General features: G+C 43.9%; 1 protein-coding gene across 5 annotated transcripts in view; it reads right to left on the bottom strand.

Moving 5' to 3' along the window:
• Positions 1-218: 218 nt before the first annotated feature.
• Positions 219-18546, bottom strand: part of FLI1 (Fli-1 proto-oncogene, ETS transcription factor) — a 121995-nt gene continuing 103667 nt past the window's right edge. For all 5 annotated transcript variants that reach the window (XM_063671610.1, XM_063671611.1, XM_063671612.1 and 2 more), the window contains 4 exons: positions 7198-7263; positions 5391-5450; positions 3431-3478; positions 219-2180 (listed from right to left, as the gene is read on the bottom strand). In XM_063671610.1, the coding sequence (XP_063527680.1) occupies positions 1651-2180; positions 3431-3478; positions 5391-5450; positions 7198-7263 (704 nt within the window). In that variant the 3' untranslated portion in view covers positions 219-1650. The remainder of the gene's footprint in view (positions 2181-3430; positions 3479-5390; positions 5451-7197; positions 7264-18546) is intronic.

The raw sequence follows: 18546 nt of genomic DNA, 5'->3' as shown, positions 1-18546 counted from the left end.
CTTTTAGGCTGGAGGAAAATTTAAATAACACACACAAAAAAACACTACAAACATCATCAACAACAATGAAAAACCACACTGATTTTTTTTACCTTCTGCTGTACTGCAGTATGTACATTTGAAAAATTCTTGATAGTGCAAGAAGTAAATAGGAAAGTTCCCCAGGGAAAACCCTTTGACCTAATGGGGGCGGTAAATAAGAAAATTGTCCTCAGCGCTGAGAGAAGGAACCATTTATTTAGTCAAATTATTTTACAACATGGTCTTCATTGACAGTTGTCAGCTTAACACTTAATATAGTTAAAAAAGTCAACAATTACCTGCAAAATTATATATATTTTAATGTCTAAAAATATGTTGCATATATAGAGCAGGAAAATCCCTCCTCTCCACAAGGGAAAGTTTCGTTGTTTTTCCCAGAGCTGTGATTATTGCAGTACTGTTACACACATTTCCAAAGCATTAAAGATCTAAATGGATTATCTTTCCTTGCTTGTGTATGCCTGTTAAATAACTGTACCAGTGCTTTGCTTTCTCGTAAGTCAGTGACTTAAACAGCCCTGTTTCCTTTTCAGCTATAGTCATATTATGCTTTTTAAAAACCAGCTATAAAAACATACAAACAGCCCAAATGTACAGATTGATAAAAGATGTACAAATTACATTAAAAAAAATAACAGCGATTGATTTGATAGTAAAACTGCTTTTGTGACCGAGGTCAACTCGTTTATTTATTCTTAATTTTTAATTATTTATTTTTAATACTGTGAGATATAGGAAAATAACTCTGCATAATTTATACAGTAAGTTGCCTTCTGATTGGTTGACCCTGGTCTGATGGTCTGACAAGCGCACAGCGCTTGCGAATCTGCTTGAGTTTAGAAATCCCTACAACTTTTCCAAGTTCTGGGACTACTGTCATCATTAAAAAAAAAATTAGTTATTTAATTCCCCGTCTTTCAGGAATGTATGTATTTGCATTAAAATTTCTTAGTTCATATCTTGACTATTTCTAGAGAGAGTGGTCAGCTGAGTGCATACTGTCCACTGAGAGGGATTCTGCAATGCCCTTGGCGTCTTAAACACACAAACCTTCTTTCCATCAAATTCCAGTTGGGTGAAAACTTCACTGGCCTTACAATCAATGTTCCAGTTGCCATCCACTGAATTTGGTCCTCCTAAAACTAGATTATAAGCTTCCCACCTCTATTTTCACTAAATCTCAAACCAGAACATGACTGGTTAAGTCCATGATTCTGTGTCATACTGAACCCCATAATGAGACCCGTGTATTGATAAGAAACTGCTTTGGTCATAAAAACATAAAGAAAATGTACAGCTTCTTTCTCAGAACCATGACATAACCATTCCAGTAATCTTAATACGCAACTCACAAGATGCTAGGAGACTGAGAATTCAAACTGACATACTGGCCCATGGAATTATTCATCTCTTTGTTCAGGTAGAGGAAGCAAAAGTTACCAACATTAAAAAAAATGTTTTTAAAGAACAAATACAAAGGTTCTATCCAACAAGAAAGAACATCCAGTTTTGTCTTCTCTTCAAGGCCACATATGTCCTGTTGAGTCCAAAGCATCCAGTAAGTGTGCAGGATGGGCTTCAGCTAGAAGGCCACCGATGAGTAAGCTTCTAGTAGTAGCTGCCTAAGTGTGAAGGCACGTGGGTGTTAGGATGGCGGGGGACGTTGGGGTTGGGGTAGATTCCCCCCGTGGGGGAGGTCCAGTATTGTGATGCGGCGCCAAAGAAGCTGGAGGAAGTGACAGGCATGGAGGATGGATGGGGAGGGACAAAGTTCACCTTCTGCTGGTGGGCATGGTAAGAAGGCATGTAGGAGATGTCAGAAGGGTACTTGTACATGGACGACTCGGTCGGATGTGGCTGCAGAGCCTGGGCAATGCCGTGGAAGTCAAATTTGTAGGCATATCTTTTGCCGTGCACTTTGGTCATAATGTTTTTATCATAGTAATATCGGAGGGCCCGGCTCAGCTTGTCGTAATTCATGTTGGGCTTGCTTTTCCGCTCGCCCCAGCGCCTGGCCACCTCATCGGGGTCCGTCATTTTGAACTCCCCGTTGGTCCCCTCCCAGGTGATACAGCTGGCGTTGGCGCTGTCGGAGAGCAGCTCCAGGAGGAATTGCCACAGCTGGATCTGCCCGCTTCCTGCAGGCCGTTAGGCAAACGGGAGAGAACAGAACACCTCAGCCCAGAGAAGGCAGAACCCAGTTCCCTAAATGCAGGGAGCTTCTCATCCTTTTAAAGAAATCTTTTGTTTCCTTTGACATTGGGATCGACTTGACAAGCCCTTCTTATGTCATTGTTGATTTGCCTTTCTGCTTGCCTTGGAGATGGGTACAATAAGTGAGGTTAGATCCTAAGATGCTTTGCCCCAAGGCCTGGTAAAAGGAATGTGGGAAGTGAGGTGCAAACTCTGCCCAGAACTAGCTGTGTGATCTTGGGCGAGCCACATCCCCCCTCAACCTCTTTGGCAAGGCTTTTGAATCTCTTCATCTAGAAAGGCCTGAATCACTGTCTGATCTCTAATTAGTGGTCAGGCCCCCAGGGAATTCTCTGTCAGCAATAAAGAGTCAGGGGCAAGGCATGACTGTAGGAGTCATTGGGAGAAGCTGCACCATGAGCTTTAGCTTTTGGATGGACAGGACCTGGATTGGCCCTTGGCAGGTCCTAGAGCTTGGCTTGCAGCTCTAAGTTCTACAGAGAACTTGTGCAGAGAGAAAAATACCCAGAATATGCTGGGTGGCTTCTTTCTCCTCTGGCAGGAATGTCCGGGCACTAGGGAGTGGGTAGGCAGAGTCCCTGGGACGGGAAGGTGAGTGGGCCACACTACGGCAAGGGCCTGCTAGCTCCCAATCTCGATGGACTTGGTTTAGAAGGACCCTCTTGAGAGTTATTTTTGATACTAAATCTTTAAAGTACAAGGTCAAATTGACTATATCTGCAACTTTTCTGGGGCACATCTCTTTTATAAGGCCAGATAACTTGGCAACACTTTCTAAAACCACAAATAAAACACTTTGGAATACTTATTAACTTGTGCCTTGCATGCGGGAGACAACTGAGAGCTGAGTGGAGTTGTCTTCTTTTCTTTCTTCCTCATTTTCTCCAATTGAAACGCCTACCTGTGCCACTTATTACTTATCTACACCTAAGTGCACATGTGCAGTGCTGATGTGTTTATTCCTGGAAGCATCCTCAGCTAACGAAGCTTGACACCTCATAATAAACCCTGACCTTTTGTTCACATGCTCCAGAAACAGACATTGAACATTTCAAGGAAAGAGGTGCATGTTACTCCCCACTTAGGTGTCTGGACTTAGGACAGAAGTCTCTGTGATTTCACAAAGCTACGAAACATTCTGGCAAAAAAGGCTTGCAGGCCAAGGTAAACTCACCAGGGTTGGCTAGGCGACTGCTGGTCGGGCCCAGGATCTGATACGGATCTAAGGAAATAAAAAAAAAGGAAATTTGGTTCAGTGTTATTAAAAATATGACAACTGTACCAACCATAAGAAAACCATAAGCGTTTATACTTTTATTTCAAGATCACAGGAAAGACTGATTTCAGAAAACTTTACTGCTTTTATTTGCAGATCTCAAAGATCTTGATGACATTTGTGGTCTTCATCTCAATAATTACAGAAACAACAAAGAATAGGAACAAGATTACTTTTTCTTATTTGGCATCTAAAATATGCAGATAATGTTGTCATTACCCAAAGCAAAACAAAGAAATCATTTGGAAAGGAACTGGATAATATTCAATGATACAACTGACAGCTGACTCCATGAGCTTAAAGCAGGCCTCATGGTTACTGGTCTTTAATAGCTCTACCTAATACAACATTATTAATCTGTTTTTTTTAAATGTAGCATGAAAAACACATGCCTAGAAACCAAGCAGCCTGGGTTTTAGCCCCAGCTATGTGATAAACAAATAACTTGTTGGACAATTTCTGGGAATCAGTTTTCTCATCTGCCAAATGAGTGGGTTGGGCTACTGGATTCCTCAGTTTTCTTCTAGTATAACACTCTGTGATTTGAAACGTCACACAAGCCAGAAATGCCAGCACAAACCAGAGTGTATATTTTAGCTATAGAATGACTATTCTTAAAATCTCACTTTACTCAAAACGTATGTGTTTATTTAGCCATAAAAAGTCTTTGCAATATTGGTTTAGGTGAGAGGTTTATCTCCTTTTTTGTTAGTTGAGGAAATCATGGTAGAGAGCTGGGTCTCGACTTGGCAAAATTGTCATGTATTTTGTACAGTTTTGCTATGTTTTCTACTATAATTGGAATTTTAAAAATATCGATATGATTTTTAGGTTTCTACTTAGAACCATAAATTAACTTCAAAAGTCCTTAAGCCCATTGAGACCATCTTTTCTCATCCACACCATTAATATGATAACTATTTTCGGCAGGTGATGCCTAATGCATAATTTTGTTGTTGTTGGACAGTCTTTAAAACTCGCTACATCTGACTTATGATCCACAGTCAGCAAATTTTTTCTTAACCTTCCAGGTGAAATGTCGATTGATTTTCTCTTGCTCTGCCTTCTGTGGAGTTGGGGAACAATGTTCGCCTACCCCAAAGCAAATGACTTGTTCAGAACTTCATCTCAGCTGCATCACATAAAAAGATAGAGAGAGGAGCTGGGGCTTGGGCACAGCAGCTGTCTTCAGATATGCAAAGGATTTCGGAGAAAGCAGGAGGAAGGCTTCTCCAGAAGGCAAAGCTTGAGTGGAAATTCCAGGAGGCAGACTTTGGGTCAGATAGTGGAACTGAGCCCAGCTAGAGAGTCAACGCCCTGTTTTACCACAAGCACAAGTAAGGTAGAGGTAAGGGTAGGATAGACCCAGAAATCTCCAAGTTCCTCCCCAATACGGAGTCTCCAGGTCCATGGCTTTAAAAGTTCCTCTGCCTTAATTGTTAAGCTGACCCATCACAGGATGGGGATATTTCTGAAAGTAAGGTTTGGTGAAGCATAAAAGGCTTGGACAGGAATTTGGGGGATCTGGGATTATAGCCCTATTTCTTTCATTAACCAGCTGTATGGTTTTTAGCAAGTCACTTCACCTCCCTGGGCGTCAGTTTCTTTATTTAACAAAATAAAGCATTGGAATAGTTCATCTTCAAGTTCCTTTCACCTTTCATATTTAACAAGTCTCCACTTGATTTCAGTACCTGTTACTTCATTCACAGGACTATTAGGGTCAAAGATAGACCCTCTTTGAAAGAAATAAGAGAGAACATATGTGGTATATTGTTTAAACCCTCCATCAGTTGACCATGTGGAATCAACAACCGTGCAGGAAGCAAAGGAGAGATTACATATCCTGAGCAGGTACCTGGCTGGGGCCGTTGCTCTGTATTCTTACTGATTGTTTGTGCCCCTCCAAGGGGAGGACCTGTGGCAAGAGGGAAAGAAATGCAGTGAGTAGGACCCAGCTCCCCGAGGGGAGCGAGACGTCTTGACAGATGTGCTTTCTCACTCATTCCTTCACCCACTCTCCACTGACTCATTTATTCATCTTATTTTAGAAACATTTACCTAGAATCTACTATGTGCTGGCGCTGTTCTCCAGGCTGGAGATTCAGGAATGAACAAGCAGTTCATGGTAGAACTTGCATTCCAATGGGAGAGACAATAATAAATGCATTTTTAAATTCTTAAAATTTTGTCTTTGCTTAAATGTCACCTTTTCATTTTCAAATTTTTAAAAAGTAAACCAACAGTATAGCATCACTGATGGTACTGAGGCTGTGGATTTCATTTTCAAATTGGAAAGTTAGAGAAGTCCTTACTGAGAAAGTGACATCTGAGCAAAGATAGCTGCTTTCTGGTGTCCCTGTCTTGTGAGTTTCCGCCTTGGTATCTCTCACACACCCTTTCCATTCTCACGATCACTTCTGCATCGCAGATCTGTATTGCTTCTTGCATGGTTTGTGGCTTAGTCTGACTAGTGTCCTCATTACTCTTCTGTCTCCCCACAACCCACCATAAGCGTCACTGTTCAAAACCTTAGTGACTCTTCATTGCCTAAAGAACTAAAGCCTATCTTCATAGCATCATTTACAATTCTGTTTCTTACCTTTCCAAACCTCTTCTGCATCACACATCCTAAACTCCAGGAACCTGAGATCCTCACTGACTGTCAGACATGCCAAGCTGATGTCTTCCCCAGCCTATATCGCCACAGGTCCAAATCCTGCCTCTCCTTCCAGAGCTAACTCAAGTGCTACCAGGTCCACAAAGCCTTCCTTGATACCAACTAGATGAAAGGAGTTCTGCGTGTGTGTGATTTCTCTCTTCCATTTATGGGACCAGTGCATATCTGATTCATCTTTGTGAATCTTATATTGCCAAATGTCATGTGCAGAGTAAGTAAATAATTAATACACATAATTGGAAGGGGTCTCAGTTATTGTTTGTGCATTAATTTGTAACCCCAACCTCTTTCTTGAAAGAATTCCCTTTACCACCTGTTCATGTGCTTCATATTTTGCTTCCTAGGCATGGCAAGATTGATTTCTGGTACAGGAGTTCATGAGTCATTCTTTCCCCTTATTCTCTTATTGGGAGATATTGGGTAGACTTCGACATATCATCTTCTTACCACTTGGTGGAAAAACTGATGTCCCAGACCCCCCGGCATCTCCTTATCAGGGACAGAAGATAACCTGTTGAGGAGATGGCAGGGTTCTGAGACATCAATTTCTTCACCAAGTGGTGAGATGATGATATGAGGAAGTCTACTCAGTATCAAGGGGGATGGGGAAATTGGTATGACTTAGCCTCAACAGTTATGGGAGCAAAGTTATAGAGAGTCATTATCTGGGTTTAAATAACAGAAGCCAAACCCAGTGACAGTGACCATTCATTGGTACAGAACCTTGTCTCAAGAAAACCTTCAAACTTCCAATGTTCTAAAACCAAGTGCAATGAAACAAAACTCAAAAATCTAAACGAAAATCCCATGTCGTCTTTCAAGGACTGGTATCATGGAAAGGCCCTAAATTGGCAAATAATTTTGATGTCTACTCAAAAAGCAGGGAAACAAATGCTTGCTGCTCTCCTGTATCTCATGATCCTGTTCTCCAACCCCGTCCTCAGAAACATGCTTTCCTCCAAAGAACTATAAAACATTTACTTACTTTTGTTGAGGCCAGAATTCATGTTATTGCCCCATGCTCCTCTTCTGACTGAGTCATAAGAAGGGTCTAATGAACAATAACAAATAGGGGCACATTAGCATCGCCTGCTTCTCAGAAAAGTTGCATGAGCATTATCTGTAGTGATCAGGAGAAATAAAATTCAATTCAGCAATGGCTTTTAAAGCATCCCTAAATTCTGGAAATGTACTCACCCCCTGGGGTTGGAACATTAACACTCTGACTTTGAGAAGACTGTAGTCTTATCTGGGAGCCAAAGTAATGGGAAGAACCCTGAATGTGAAGTCAGAGGATTGGTTCAAGTTCTCTCCCTGACACTATTTGTTGTGAAGCCTGGGATGAATCAAAAGTCTCCTCTGGGCTTCAATTTTCTTTAATATGGAAATAAAAATTTATGTTTTATCTACCTTATGGGGTTGTGGAAATGATCAAATGAGATAACATATGGAAAAGCACCTTATGAAGCTTTCTACAAATATAAATTGACACAAGGTTAGACATTTTTTAAATGTCCATAGTTCTGTAGCAAAATCCTTCAAGCAGCTCTGAAGAGCAGGCAAGGTCTGGATTGGGTGAAAGGCCCATAAGAAGAGTGTCTCAAAGCCCATGGCCGTGACATTCCTGGGGGCCAACTCCAGCCCCTGATTTCAGCACATGGATGATGTGGGACGACATCACAGCGGTGGGAGCACATTCCAGGCTCTCTGAGGGGTCTCAGGCTTTTCTGTTGATAGTGGAGAGGGCTGGGCTGATGACTGCAGAGAAAGGGAAGAGGCCAGAAATGTGGCTGGGAAAGGGGCTGGATCAGGAAATGAGTGGATAGAGACCTGCTCCCCACCTGGGCATGACTAAGGGCTTGCTTCTCGATTGTCTTGGAGAATACTCCTCAAATCTGAACTTTTGTGATCATAACTTCTTTCTTGAAAGATTCCACATGCTTCCACAAACATGTTGAGAAATTGCTTAACTAACTAGCTGGAAACTTCTTCCTTCCCTTTCTCGTGGTATGAGTCCCATTGAGACATTGAGCAGGAATAGCAGAGGAGCTTGAGGATACAGAATTATGACCTTCAAAGTTATTCCATGAACAACAAAGAAACCATAAAAACCATCCGGACAAATGGAGCACAAACCTCACCAAACAACAGAGTCTGACAGGGTGAAAGACAACCACGCCCTTCAGCCCCTTCTGAGCCTCTCAAACAAATTAGAATAAGAGTTGGGAAGACGGATGGACTCTGAGTGCCTGGCCTCATTGTTTCTGGCTAAGAAGATCCAAAAGACACGGACAATTTTTTTGTGGAAAAATCCACGTGCAGATGCACATTCCTCAAGGCTCTGGAAAAGCTAGTTCAGCTTTAAAATTACAGTCTTTAGCAACTGGCATGAAAAGCAACAGAGAAAGTGAGGGGGATGGGATAGGGAGGAAGGGCAAGGCAGGGGACAAAAGAGAGAGACAAAGCTCCACTCCTTCTGTTTTTGTTTTTGTTTGACTTTTTTTTCTTTCCTAATTCCTCCTCTAAAGGGATTCTTCTTGCTTAAAAACAAACAAGACAAATGAAAGACCAGCTTGCTTGCAAGCTTGGAATGAGGTGGAAGGCTCTGATGGGCATTTTCTGAGATGTCTTGCAGAGAAAGTGCAATGTCAGCAGCGGCAGAACATTTTTCTTTGAGCAGGAGGAGGCTGCTGCTTAGGCCTCTGGTAATAGATTTGGGACCAACTTCTGCACTGTATTGTGTGCATGGCCAGGGAGCGGGTGTGAAGTAATAGGAAACAAGTTCCTCGTCCTTGCATGTGAGTATGAGAGGGTAACTGTGATTGTGAGGAAACACGGGTCATGTGCCTAAGGCGTGGAGGACACATAAAGGGCTCCTGGAGGTTGATGGAGAGGTGAGTGGAATTAGGGCCGGGTGACTCTTTGGAGAGGGAAGAGTGCATCAGGCAGGAACAAGGCAGAGGTGGGTGGTGAGATGTCAAGGTGAGGTCTAGAGACAGCCATGGGAGAAGCTGTACCACTGAAGTAGAGCAATGTGGAGGGAGAGGAGAGAGGGCCGAGGCATGTTCAAGGTCTCGCTGATGGTAGCTCAGCAAACTCTGGGACTTTGGCGTTGCAGGTGGGAACTAATGGAGGTTTTGCGCATGCAGCCATACTAGAAAACAGGGTGTGGTGAAGAATGAGCTTGTGGTGGTATGTGGGGTGGATCCGAGGGCCTGGGGGAAGGAGATAATTCTAGTGGGAGCAAAACAGAAAGTAGAAGAGAAGTGACACATTCAAACAAAAACACTAAATTCCAGGAATCGTACAGGTCATCTGAACTTCTGACTTGACTTCTGACTTACTGCATGGATAAAATCTGTGTCAAGTTTTCTAAACATTTTTTTCTACTCAATCATTAGTCTACTGAAGGCTTCAACCCTCTCTGAAAGCTATCTGGTAACCACTCAGAATTATCTCTTTTGGAGCCCAAATTATGGCCATGGCTATAGTTATCGTTGACTTCTTATCGGCTTTTCTCCCTATTCTCTTATTCTAGTTCCAGGGACAGAGCAGGCATGTGAAAATCTGAATGCATGATGGGATTCCCTGTCACCAACAGAGGGCAGATGTCCGTGGGATTTTCCTGTAGCTCTGAGTGATGGAGCCTGGTTAAAGGCATGCCTTATCGGAGCAGTGGCTTGGCAGGCCCATCTTTCTGTGATGCCCCAGGGCCTTAGGAAGGAGGCAGAGTTTTATGGGGCAATGTGCCCACAGGCCCATCTGATGGCAGAAGCCTGGCTAACAGGACTTTGGAAGTCTCAATCAATGCTACAGTCCTCACATAGGTGAAAAAGGAAGTGACAGAAACACAGAGGCCACCCAGCAGTCAGCCTGAGCTGTGCTCTCACTGTGAAGTAACAGAGTCATAAATAGCAACAGGCCATGCCCTAAGCTGGTGTCTCATCCAATGTCCATCCCAGCAGCCTGTGGAGTCAGAGTAGCAAAGACCACAGGCCTCCCTCTCATTTCTTTTTTCATTCCCAAGTATTTGCACGGAAAATCTTCCCACTGGTACCTGGCTGCACAAAGGACAGCCTGAGCCCATTGGCTCTGGGGTTTAACAAAAGCACTCCGTAGGCTCTGGGGCTCGAGGAGACATCTGGTCAATGTAAGATTTAAGTTAAACCCAGCATTTTCAGAGCAATTTCTGCTCCAAAGAAAAAGCATGAAGATGTAGAAGGCCAAGAACTAAAGTCTTGCATTCTGCCCTAGGGGTATGAAGAACCAGGCCAGCCTTGCAGAGTCAATGAGATACCCAAGTAAACACCCAGCATAGTGCCCAGCACAGAGGTGGCCTCAGTGGACGTTAGCAATGAAGAATATGATTTGTATCACAGACCAAAAATATTCAGACCCAGAAACATGTTGGGCAGCCTCCCAAATCCACATTATTTCCCTCCTCCCCACAACTCCCTCATCCTCCTTCCTCTGCTCTTCCATTTCCACTTATCACATAATTTAATCAGTAATTAATTTGTATTTGTCATTTATGGTTCCTATCTCCCTCCCTCCTGAACATCAGGTCCATAAGAGTAGGGATCTCTGTTGTGTTCTCTGATATATCCAAGCACTTAGAACAGGGCCCCACACACAGTTAGTAGACCGTAAGTATTTGTTGAATGAATAAACTTGGCCAATATTTTCTTGTACTTGCTACGTACACACAATTCTTCTTATTGTTCATGATATCACTCACTGAAGAGAACCCAGTGCTCCCACCCTGACTTCTTCACGAAATTAAGCCTCCGGGCATAAGATTTCCATCTGGGGTGTTGAGGGGTACAGACTACATCACTCCTGTGTCCCCTCTGAGTGGACCACAATCCACCTATTTATGAGGCATAGGCTAAAAAGTTGTTCCCACAGGGAAGTCAAGGCCTGAATGCTGCTTGGTGAAGTGGTATGCATTTTATGTGTTTTAAACAATGTCATTGTTGAAGTGAGGGTTCATATTTTTTTCCTACTAAAAGTCACTCAAGAAAAATTTAGCAGTGTGGTCATCTCTAGTCCCCAACATACACACAGAGATATGTCTATAACCTGAATGCAGAAGCCTGGACCAGGGAGTTGACCCAGTGGCTCACATCCCCCCACAAACCCCCTTGCAGAGCCCAACACCTGGCTGCATGAGAGCTCCTGCCCCGACTCTCCGTCAGCGCATGGAGTGGGGCTCAGGCAGGGTGTGCCTGCTATGAGAAGAAGCCTGAGTGTGCATGGAGGCCCTCTTGAATGTGGTGCCTGGAGTCTGCCTCCCGAGAACTGACTTCTGGAAAGACAAACTTGAGGTGGCAGCCAAAGGCCCAGTGTGTAAAAATGTGGCTGTCGGCACCAGTGCACCAGCTGATGATCTTGGTCCGTTTCCATGGTGGCAGATGGCTTAATCAGCAGACAATCACACCCCGGTTCTGACAAACTAACTTTTCACTGTTGTGAAGGCTGACACCTTGGCTTTACAGAGTACCAAGATAACAGATCTTATTATTGTGATTCCTTTTCAGAAGAGTGACCCAAAGAGCTTTGCCTGGAGTTTCTGGTTTCAGGCAGTCCTGAGATCAACTCTTGCCAAAGCAAAGAGGCCAGAGCCTCAGTCTGGAGGATGAAGACATTGCCAGCCATTGTGGATAATTCAGCCTCACATATATGATGTCCTTAACAGTATCACCATTATGTGATGCTTAGTGGGGCTGAATTTGACACTAAATGGCCTCTTAGATTCCAGGAGAGCCTCCTGGGGTAGAGAAATATGAGCATGGAGATTTTTTTCTGCAAAGTCTCTGTTGGAAGGCAAAAGCTGTTTCTGGACATGACCCTCTCATAGACATACTAATGTTAACTCAGCTTCTGTGTGAAGCTTTTAACCTGGTCCTAGAAATATGGCCAAACATCTCTGGGAAGATATTTCCTTCTGCTCTGATGCCTCAGCTGTCTGAAAGCCCAAACGTCCCCGCCAGCATGCAGCACTCCACCTTGTGACCTGACCAGAGGCCAGCAACACAGCGACATCAGCCCACAAAAGCCTCTCTCTTCATCCCCTGTGTCATAAAACCTTGCTCTCAATGACTGGGTGGAAAAAGGTGAATTTTCCCTGAAACTTCTCATTGAATTTTGGTTGCTGCGGAGAAGGCTGGCAGCACCTAACCCTGTTTATCCTTGGAAAGCCTGGCTTCTGAATGCAGACCTTTCAGCCGAGCAATGGGCAAGGCTGCTCATGCTCCCAGCAGAGCAGGGGGATTTGGTAGCCAGATCCAGACCTCCTTTCTTGAAAGAGTGAGGATGCACAGGAGAAATGCTCAAATCAGTGGTAGCCCTGAGACCCAAAACCCTCAACTTCCCAAGAGAGCCACGCCCATGAGGAGGAAGATTCACTCCCAGACTCCAACAGGGAAGAACCTGCAGGTGAGCGGTGGTCTTTGTTGTTGGGCTGTCCGACAGATTATGACATGTACTGGTAGAGGGCTGGACTAGGTGATCCTCTAAAACCACATCTCCGTCGGAGGTCCTGTGCTTCTAATAGGTCCAGTCTTTGGGGAGGAGCAGCCTCTCCCAGCCACCAACCCTGCAGAAGCTGCTCTCCTCTAAGCGTTCCTTCATCCTGTGCTTCACCTGTGAGACCTGCTGCGCTGCCCGAACCTTCCCAATCCGCAGCTCAGGACCAGCTTCTCGTCTGCTGCAGTCTCTGCCGGAGTCCCCGCCCTCAGCCCCGCCCTGAGGCAAAGTAGACGCAGGGCTTAGGATGTCATCACGAAGGTATCCTTTCTCTCTGGTGGGCCTGGGGATTATTTTGGCAGTTAGGAGATGGGAGTTCAAATCAGTTAACCTGGGATTCAAATCCCAGCTCTGCCATTGGCCTTGTGGAGTGACCTTGGTCATGTTGCTCAGCTGCTTTGAACCTCCAGTTCTGCTTCTCTGAAAAGCATTAATAACAGGTGCTTTCTACGGTTGCTATGAGGATTAAATAAGCATGTGATAAATGGTGATTTTAAAAATACACACCATATACATGGAGTCTATTCCATCCTGCTTGCCCCTCTACCATGCTTATCTTGGTGAGATGAGGTTACCAAGCCCATTGAGGAAGGTCTTGAAAAGGAAGAGAAGCCCGAGGGATATAAAGGATGAAGGACAGTTTGATTCATGTGCTCCCGGAACAGTGATTAGCAAATTTAAATAAAGCTTGGCTCTCAGGCTGGGTGTGGTGGCTCAGGGCTGTAATCCCAGCACTCTGGGACGCCAAGGTGGGAGAAACACTTGAGGCCAGGAGTTCAAGGCTGCAGTGAGCTACGATTACACCATTGCACTCCAGCCTGGGTGACAAAGTGAGATCCTGTCTCCAAAGCAAAAAAATAAAAATAAAAATAAATAAAATAAAATAAATCATGGCTTTCTTTTAAAAGAAGAGGTGGATTATTCTCCTGGACCCTGGTTTGAGAAACCCCACCCCAGAAGACAGAGAGGGCTGATGGCTACGGGTGGTCTGCCTGGCTGTTAGGCCCAGGCATTACCCAGCATCCTCCTTCCTCCCCCACTGTCAGGTGCCAGCGTCACTGCCCACCTGGCCTTGAAGCTCAGGACCAAGTCCTCACTACATCCCACCATTCTAGAGGGGCTATTAAACCTTCACTTCAGCGGCATCTTACATCCCAAAGAGCAACAGAGGAGCTTGGCATCCACTGAGACCTTGGAAGGAGGAAAATATCCAGGGAACGCTTTCCCCAAACTTGGAACTCACAGGGAAAAAACATCCTGGATCAGGTTTCCTTTGCTCAAGGATCTTGTCCTGGAATCCAACAGCCCCTCTGCCTTGGAGCCGACCCTGCTGTGTGGAGCATAATGGAGGTACTGTTGAAGATATTAGATGGGCAAAGGGAAAAAAAGACCTACGAGAAAAAGGCTTGGAAGAAATGGCTGACTTTTAAATATGAAAAGCGTGGAGAGTGAAGTGGCACATTCTCTGGGCACAGCCTTGCCATGGCCACGTGAGGCTCCCTGCTGAGCCTGGACCCTTCTTCTATTTCATTTCTCCCACAGGCTCTGTGTCTAAGTGACACAGATGTCTAAATGACCTATTTATTTTGATAAGGCCTCAAAGTGGGATTTTTGAGCCAGCCTCATGTGGAGAAGCAATTCATACTGACTAGATTAACTGGGTGTTTGCCAAAACTTCCTTCCATATTGGGCCATGTAGACGCAACTAAATTGCATACTTCTTAGGTCAAATCTGCCTCTGGTTTAAGAGGATTCCAGGTAGGAAGAAGAAAACATAACAGTTCACTTAGGTAATCAGGCTTGAGGATAAATGAGAGGCAGTTTATACGCAACCCCCTCTGCCCTGCTCCGACCCTCATAGGTTGCGATGTTCACAGCGAGGTTGCCCTTCTCCTTGGCCATAGGGGATACACTCTTGGGTCTGTGTAACATTCAGCTTGTGTGTCCTTTGCTTTCAAAGTTCTGCAGATCAAGGCTCGCGGGTAAGTTGTCTTGTGTCTACTGCCCGTATCCTGCTTAGCCTTTGAGTGTAATTCTTTGTACACTTGTGTCCCTCGCTAAGTGATCATCTTTAGGAAGAGGGGTTGTATCTTAATCACCTTTGTTTCTCTCAAAAACTCATTCTTGCCCCTCGCCATCACCAACTTATTGGATTTAATTGATGCCTTATGTCCCACCACACATTTATTCATTCAACAAAGTTTTACTGAATGTCTACTATCTTGCCAGACACTTTTACGTGCTGAGAATACGACAATTGCTAGACAAACGTCCTTCCTCTGTGGAGCTGACATTCAAGACAAATAGTAAATTACATTGTATATTAGAAGGCGATGAATGCTATGAAGAAGAGAAAACCAGGGGAGGGAAGTAGGCAGTGCAGGGATGGGAGGGCTTCTCTGAAAATATATAATTTGAGCAAAGACTTGATCTAACATTATGAAAATAGAGCTCTACATAGTTCCATAATTTTATTTTGAAAAGTGACAGATTGCCCGACATTGGTCTTAAAGTCCCTCTGGAAAGCCAATTCCTTTTAATTAGTTTTTTATGAGTGAGAGTTGCTTTATGTTGTAGGATAGCAAAGTTAGCTAAGAAACTTGACAGCATCTCTTTGATGTTTGGGAGAGTAATAGTAAAAGGTAAGAGGAACCCCATATTTTAAAGACTCAAGTACTTTTCGCATATTTTGAATCAGGTGATTGTCAAGTCTGTGGTCTTGGATTCACATTGAATTAGAATGGCCATTCAAATCAAGAAACGTAAAATCCCGACACTTCCCATGATTTGCCTTTTGACCTATGTCTGAAGTGCTTTGCAGGAAAGGACAAGTCTCTGGGGTCAGTATAGCAGAAGTGGACAGGTGAGTTCATGCTGAAGGAGCACTACTTCTTTTTGTTTGTTTTGTTTTGAGACGAAGTCTTGCTCTTGTCCCCCAGGCTGGAGTGCGATGGCGCAATCTCAGCTCACTGCAACTTCCGTCTCCCGGGTTCAAGCAATTCTTCTGCCTCAGCCTCCTGAGTAGCTGGTATTATAGGTGCCTGCCACCGTGCCTGGCTAATTTTTATATTTTTAGTAGAGACGGGGTTTAACCATGTTGGCCAGGCTGGTCTTGAACACCTGACCTCAGGTGATCTGCTCACCTCGGCCTCCCAAAGTACTGGGATTACAGGCGTGAGCCACCACACCTGGCCAAGAGCACTCCTTCTTTTGTGGCCTGGCAGGTGAGCAGGAAACACTTCAGTCCCTGAGCTGTGCATCCACACATCAGACAGAGCACAGTAGTTAAAAGAAAAAGAACCATCAAGTCTTGGAAGGTGGAATGTGATCTCACTTATTATATCACAGAATCAGAGGCTCCTTTCAGACTGGAAGGACCTCAGACATTATCTAAACCAGACATGCAAATTAGCACAGGCCCAGAGGCCCAAAGCCTGAGAGGAAGCATATGTGGCCATGTAAGAATTTTAATAGAAATTGAAATTATGACTCATAGCAAAAAACTGCCTATCTCTAACCTCCTTTAGTATATTGGGCAGGGCTGATAATTATTTTGCAGACAGGCCCAAAAGGCCAAAGACTTATTAAGCTCAAAGATTTTTCAAAATGATACCAAGAATGATTTTCATCTCTTTGGAAGAGTGATACCTAAAACTTATCAAGCATAGGACTGTTTGTGGTGTTACTAAGGGCTCTTAAAGATCTTCATGGGAAGAAATTCCATAATTTCTCATGAATCCATTCCAAATAGGGAAATGGCTCATTGCAAAGGAAAGAACTCTGGGCTGGGGGGTCAGCACTCCTTGCTTTGCCTCTCATCTCTGTCAGTTATGAGCTGTGTGGTCTGAGGCAAATGACTTAAACTCTCTGAACCTCTTAGTGAACCTCTCTGTAAAAGGTAGATACTTGGCAGGGGCAGGAGAGAGTGGTATGATTATTCCTAAATTTAAGAGTTTGGAAAAGCAAATAGCACACTGGATCCTCACAGGGATCTTTTGAGAATAAATGAGATCATGCATATGAAAATGCTTTCTAGGGCCGGGCGTGGTGGCTCACGCCTGTAATCCCAGCACTTTGAGAGGCCGAGGCAGGTGGATCACGAGGTCAGGAGATCAAGACCATCCTGACTAACATGGTGAAACCCTGTCTCTACTAAAAATACAAAAAATTAGTTCGGCGTGGTGGTGGGTGCCTGTAGTCCCAGCTACTTGGGAGGCTGAGGCAGGAGAATGGTGTGAACCCGGGAGGCGGAGCTTGCAGTGAGCGTCACTGCACTTCAGCCTAGGCGAGAGGGCAAGACTCTGTCTCAAAAAAAAAAAAAAAAAAAATGCTTTCTATATTCTAAAGCATCCTATAGAACTCTAGCTGATACTCTTTTTCAGAGTTTAGTTCATGAGACATAAGAAGTTAATTTTTCTTGTGTCAACCAAAGCTAATTTCTTCTGGTTCTTCCTTTATTGGAGCAGGATTGAGTAAATATTCAATGGTATTTACTGAATATCTACAGGGCTGGAAGAAAAGAGCCAGGAGAAAACTCACAATTAAAGACCACAAGGTAATCTGTAATTAGGTCCATAAATAGCCTGTGAATGAGGTGAGGCTCCGAGAGGAGACTATAGTCTTAAGGAGGAAGAAAAACGTATCTCGAGGCAGATAGGACTTCAATCGGGTTTTAAAGAGTGTGTTGGATTTTGACAGATAAAATAATTGTCCCACTTAATTTTACCATCTTTTCTTTAGAATATGCCAAATACAAGAACTTAAACTTTATCAAAGAGGCATGTTAAGCCTCTTTTCAAAAGTTTTATTTTGAGACAGGGCCTCATTCTGTCGCTCAGGCTGGAGTGAAGTGGCACAATCTTGGCTCACTGCAGCTTTGACCTCCCAGGCTCAAGCAATTCTTGTGCCTAAGCCTCCCAAATAGTTGGGACCACAGGCCCATGCCACCATGCCTGGGTAATTTTTTTATTTGTTGTAGAGATTGACTCTCCCCATGTTTCCTAGGCTGATCTTGAACTCATGAGTTTAAGTGATCTTTCCGCCTCAACCTCCCAAAGTTTTGGGATTACAGGCGTAAGCCACCACACCTGACCCATGTTAAACTTCTCCATCTTACAGATCCCTGAGACAAGAAAGAAAAAGCCCACTCACATCCTGGATAGTGTTTCTAGCCTCCATATTTCCTCCTCAAAGACTTTTTCTCCAACAAGGATATATCATGAGAAATATGCTCTTTATTATCTTAGATAACGGCTTCTGAAGAGAGAGAGTTATTAAATCTATAAAAAGGGATTAGAAAGGTTTTTATATTAAAATAACAAATGATGTTTCCTATACATTGGCCTTTCACTAGAAGATGCCCTAAGCTCATAGATCTCTGTCTGGCACAAAAGAAGCTTCTCTGTCTGTCTCTCTCTCTCCAGATAGATGAAAGAAAGAATTTGGTTGATGAGACTTTGGTTAAACAAGTTTCTTTTAAATACCCTCCAGCTACCAATCGCCTCAAATAACCTCCATGTGGTGGAATTTCTAAATCAGTATATTAGGCAGAATCAACACATTTGGAACACTCTGTACTGAGGTGGCCCCCAGTAGAGAATTATGGGCCTGTCCTTTTTTTTCCCCAAAGTATTTTGGGACCCTTCTCCTCTAAACAGCCAACGGGGATCACTTTTAACTTCTATTGCGAACCAAGCAATGGCAATGAAGCTGCATCAAGCAAGGCCAACTGCATCTGGAGTCCTCGCTCTGTCGTCTGGAGTGGGATGAGTGTGCAGTGTCAAGGCGAAACTTGGTAGAGATGGTA

The sequence above is a fragment of the Pongo pygmaeus genome, chromosome 9 (genome assembly GCF_028885625.2).
Source record: "Pongo pygmaeus isolate AG05252 chromosome 9, NHGRI_mPonPyg2-v2.0_pri, whole genome shotgun sequence".
Lineage (NCBI taxonomy): Eukaryota > Metazoa > Chordata > Mammalia > Primates > Hominidae > Pongo > Pongo pygmaeus.
The sequence above is the reverse complement of the archived record's forward strand: the minus strand, read 5'-3'. Positions and strand labels throughout refer to the sequence as shown.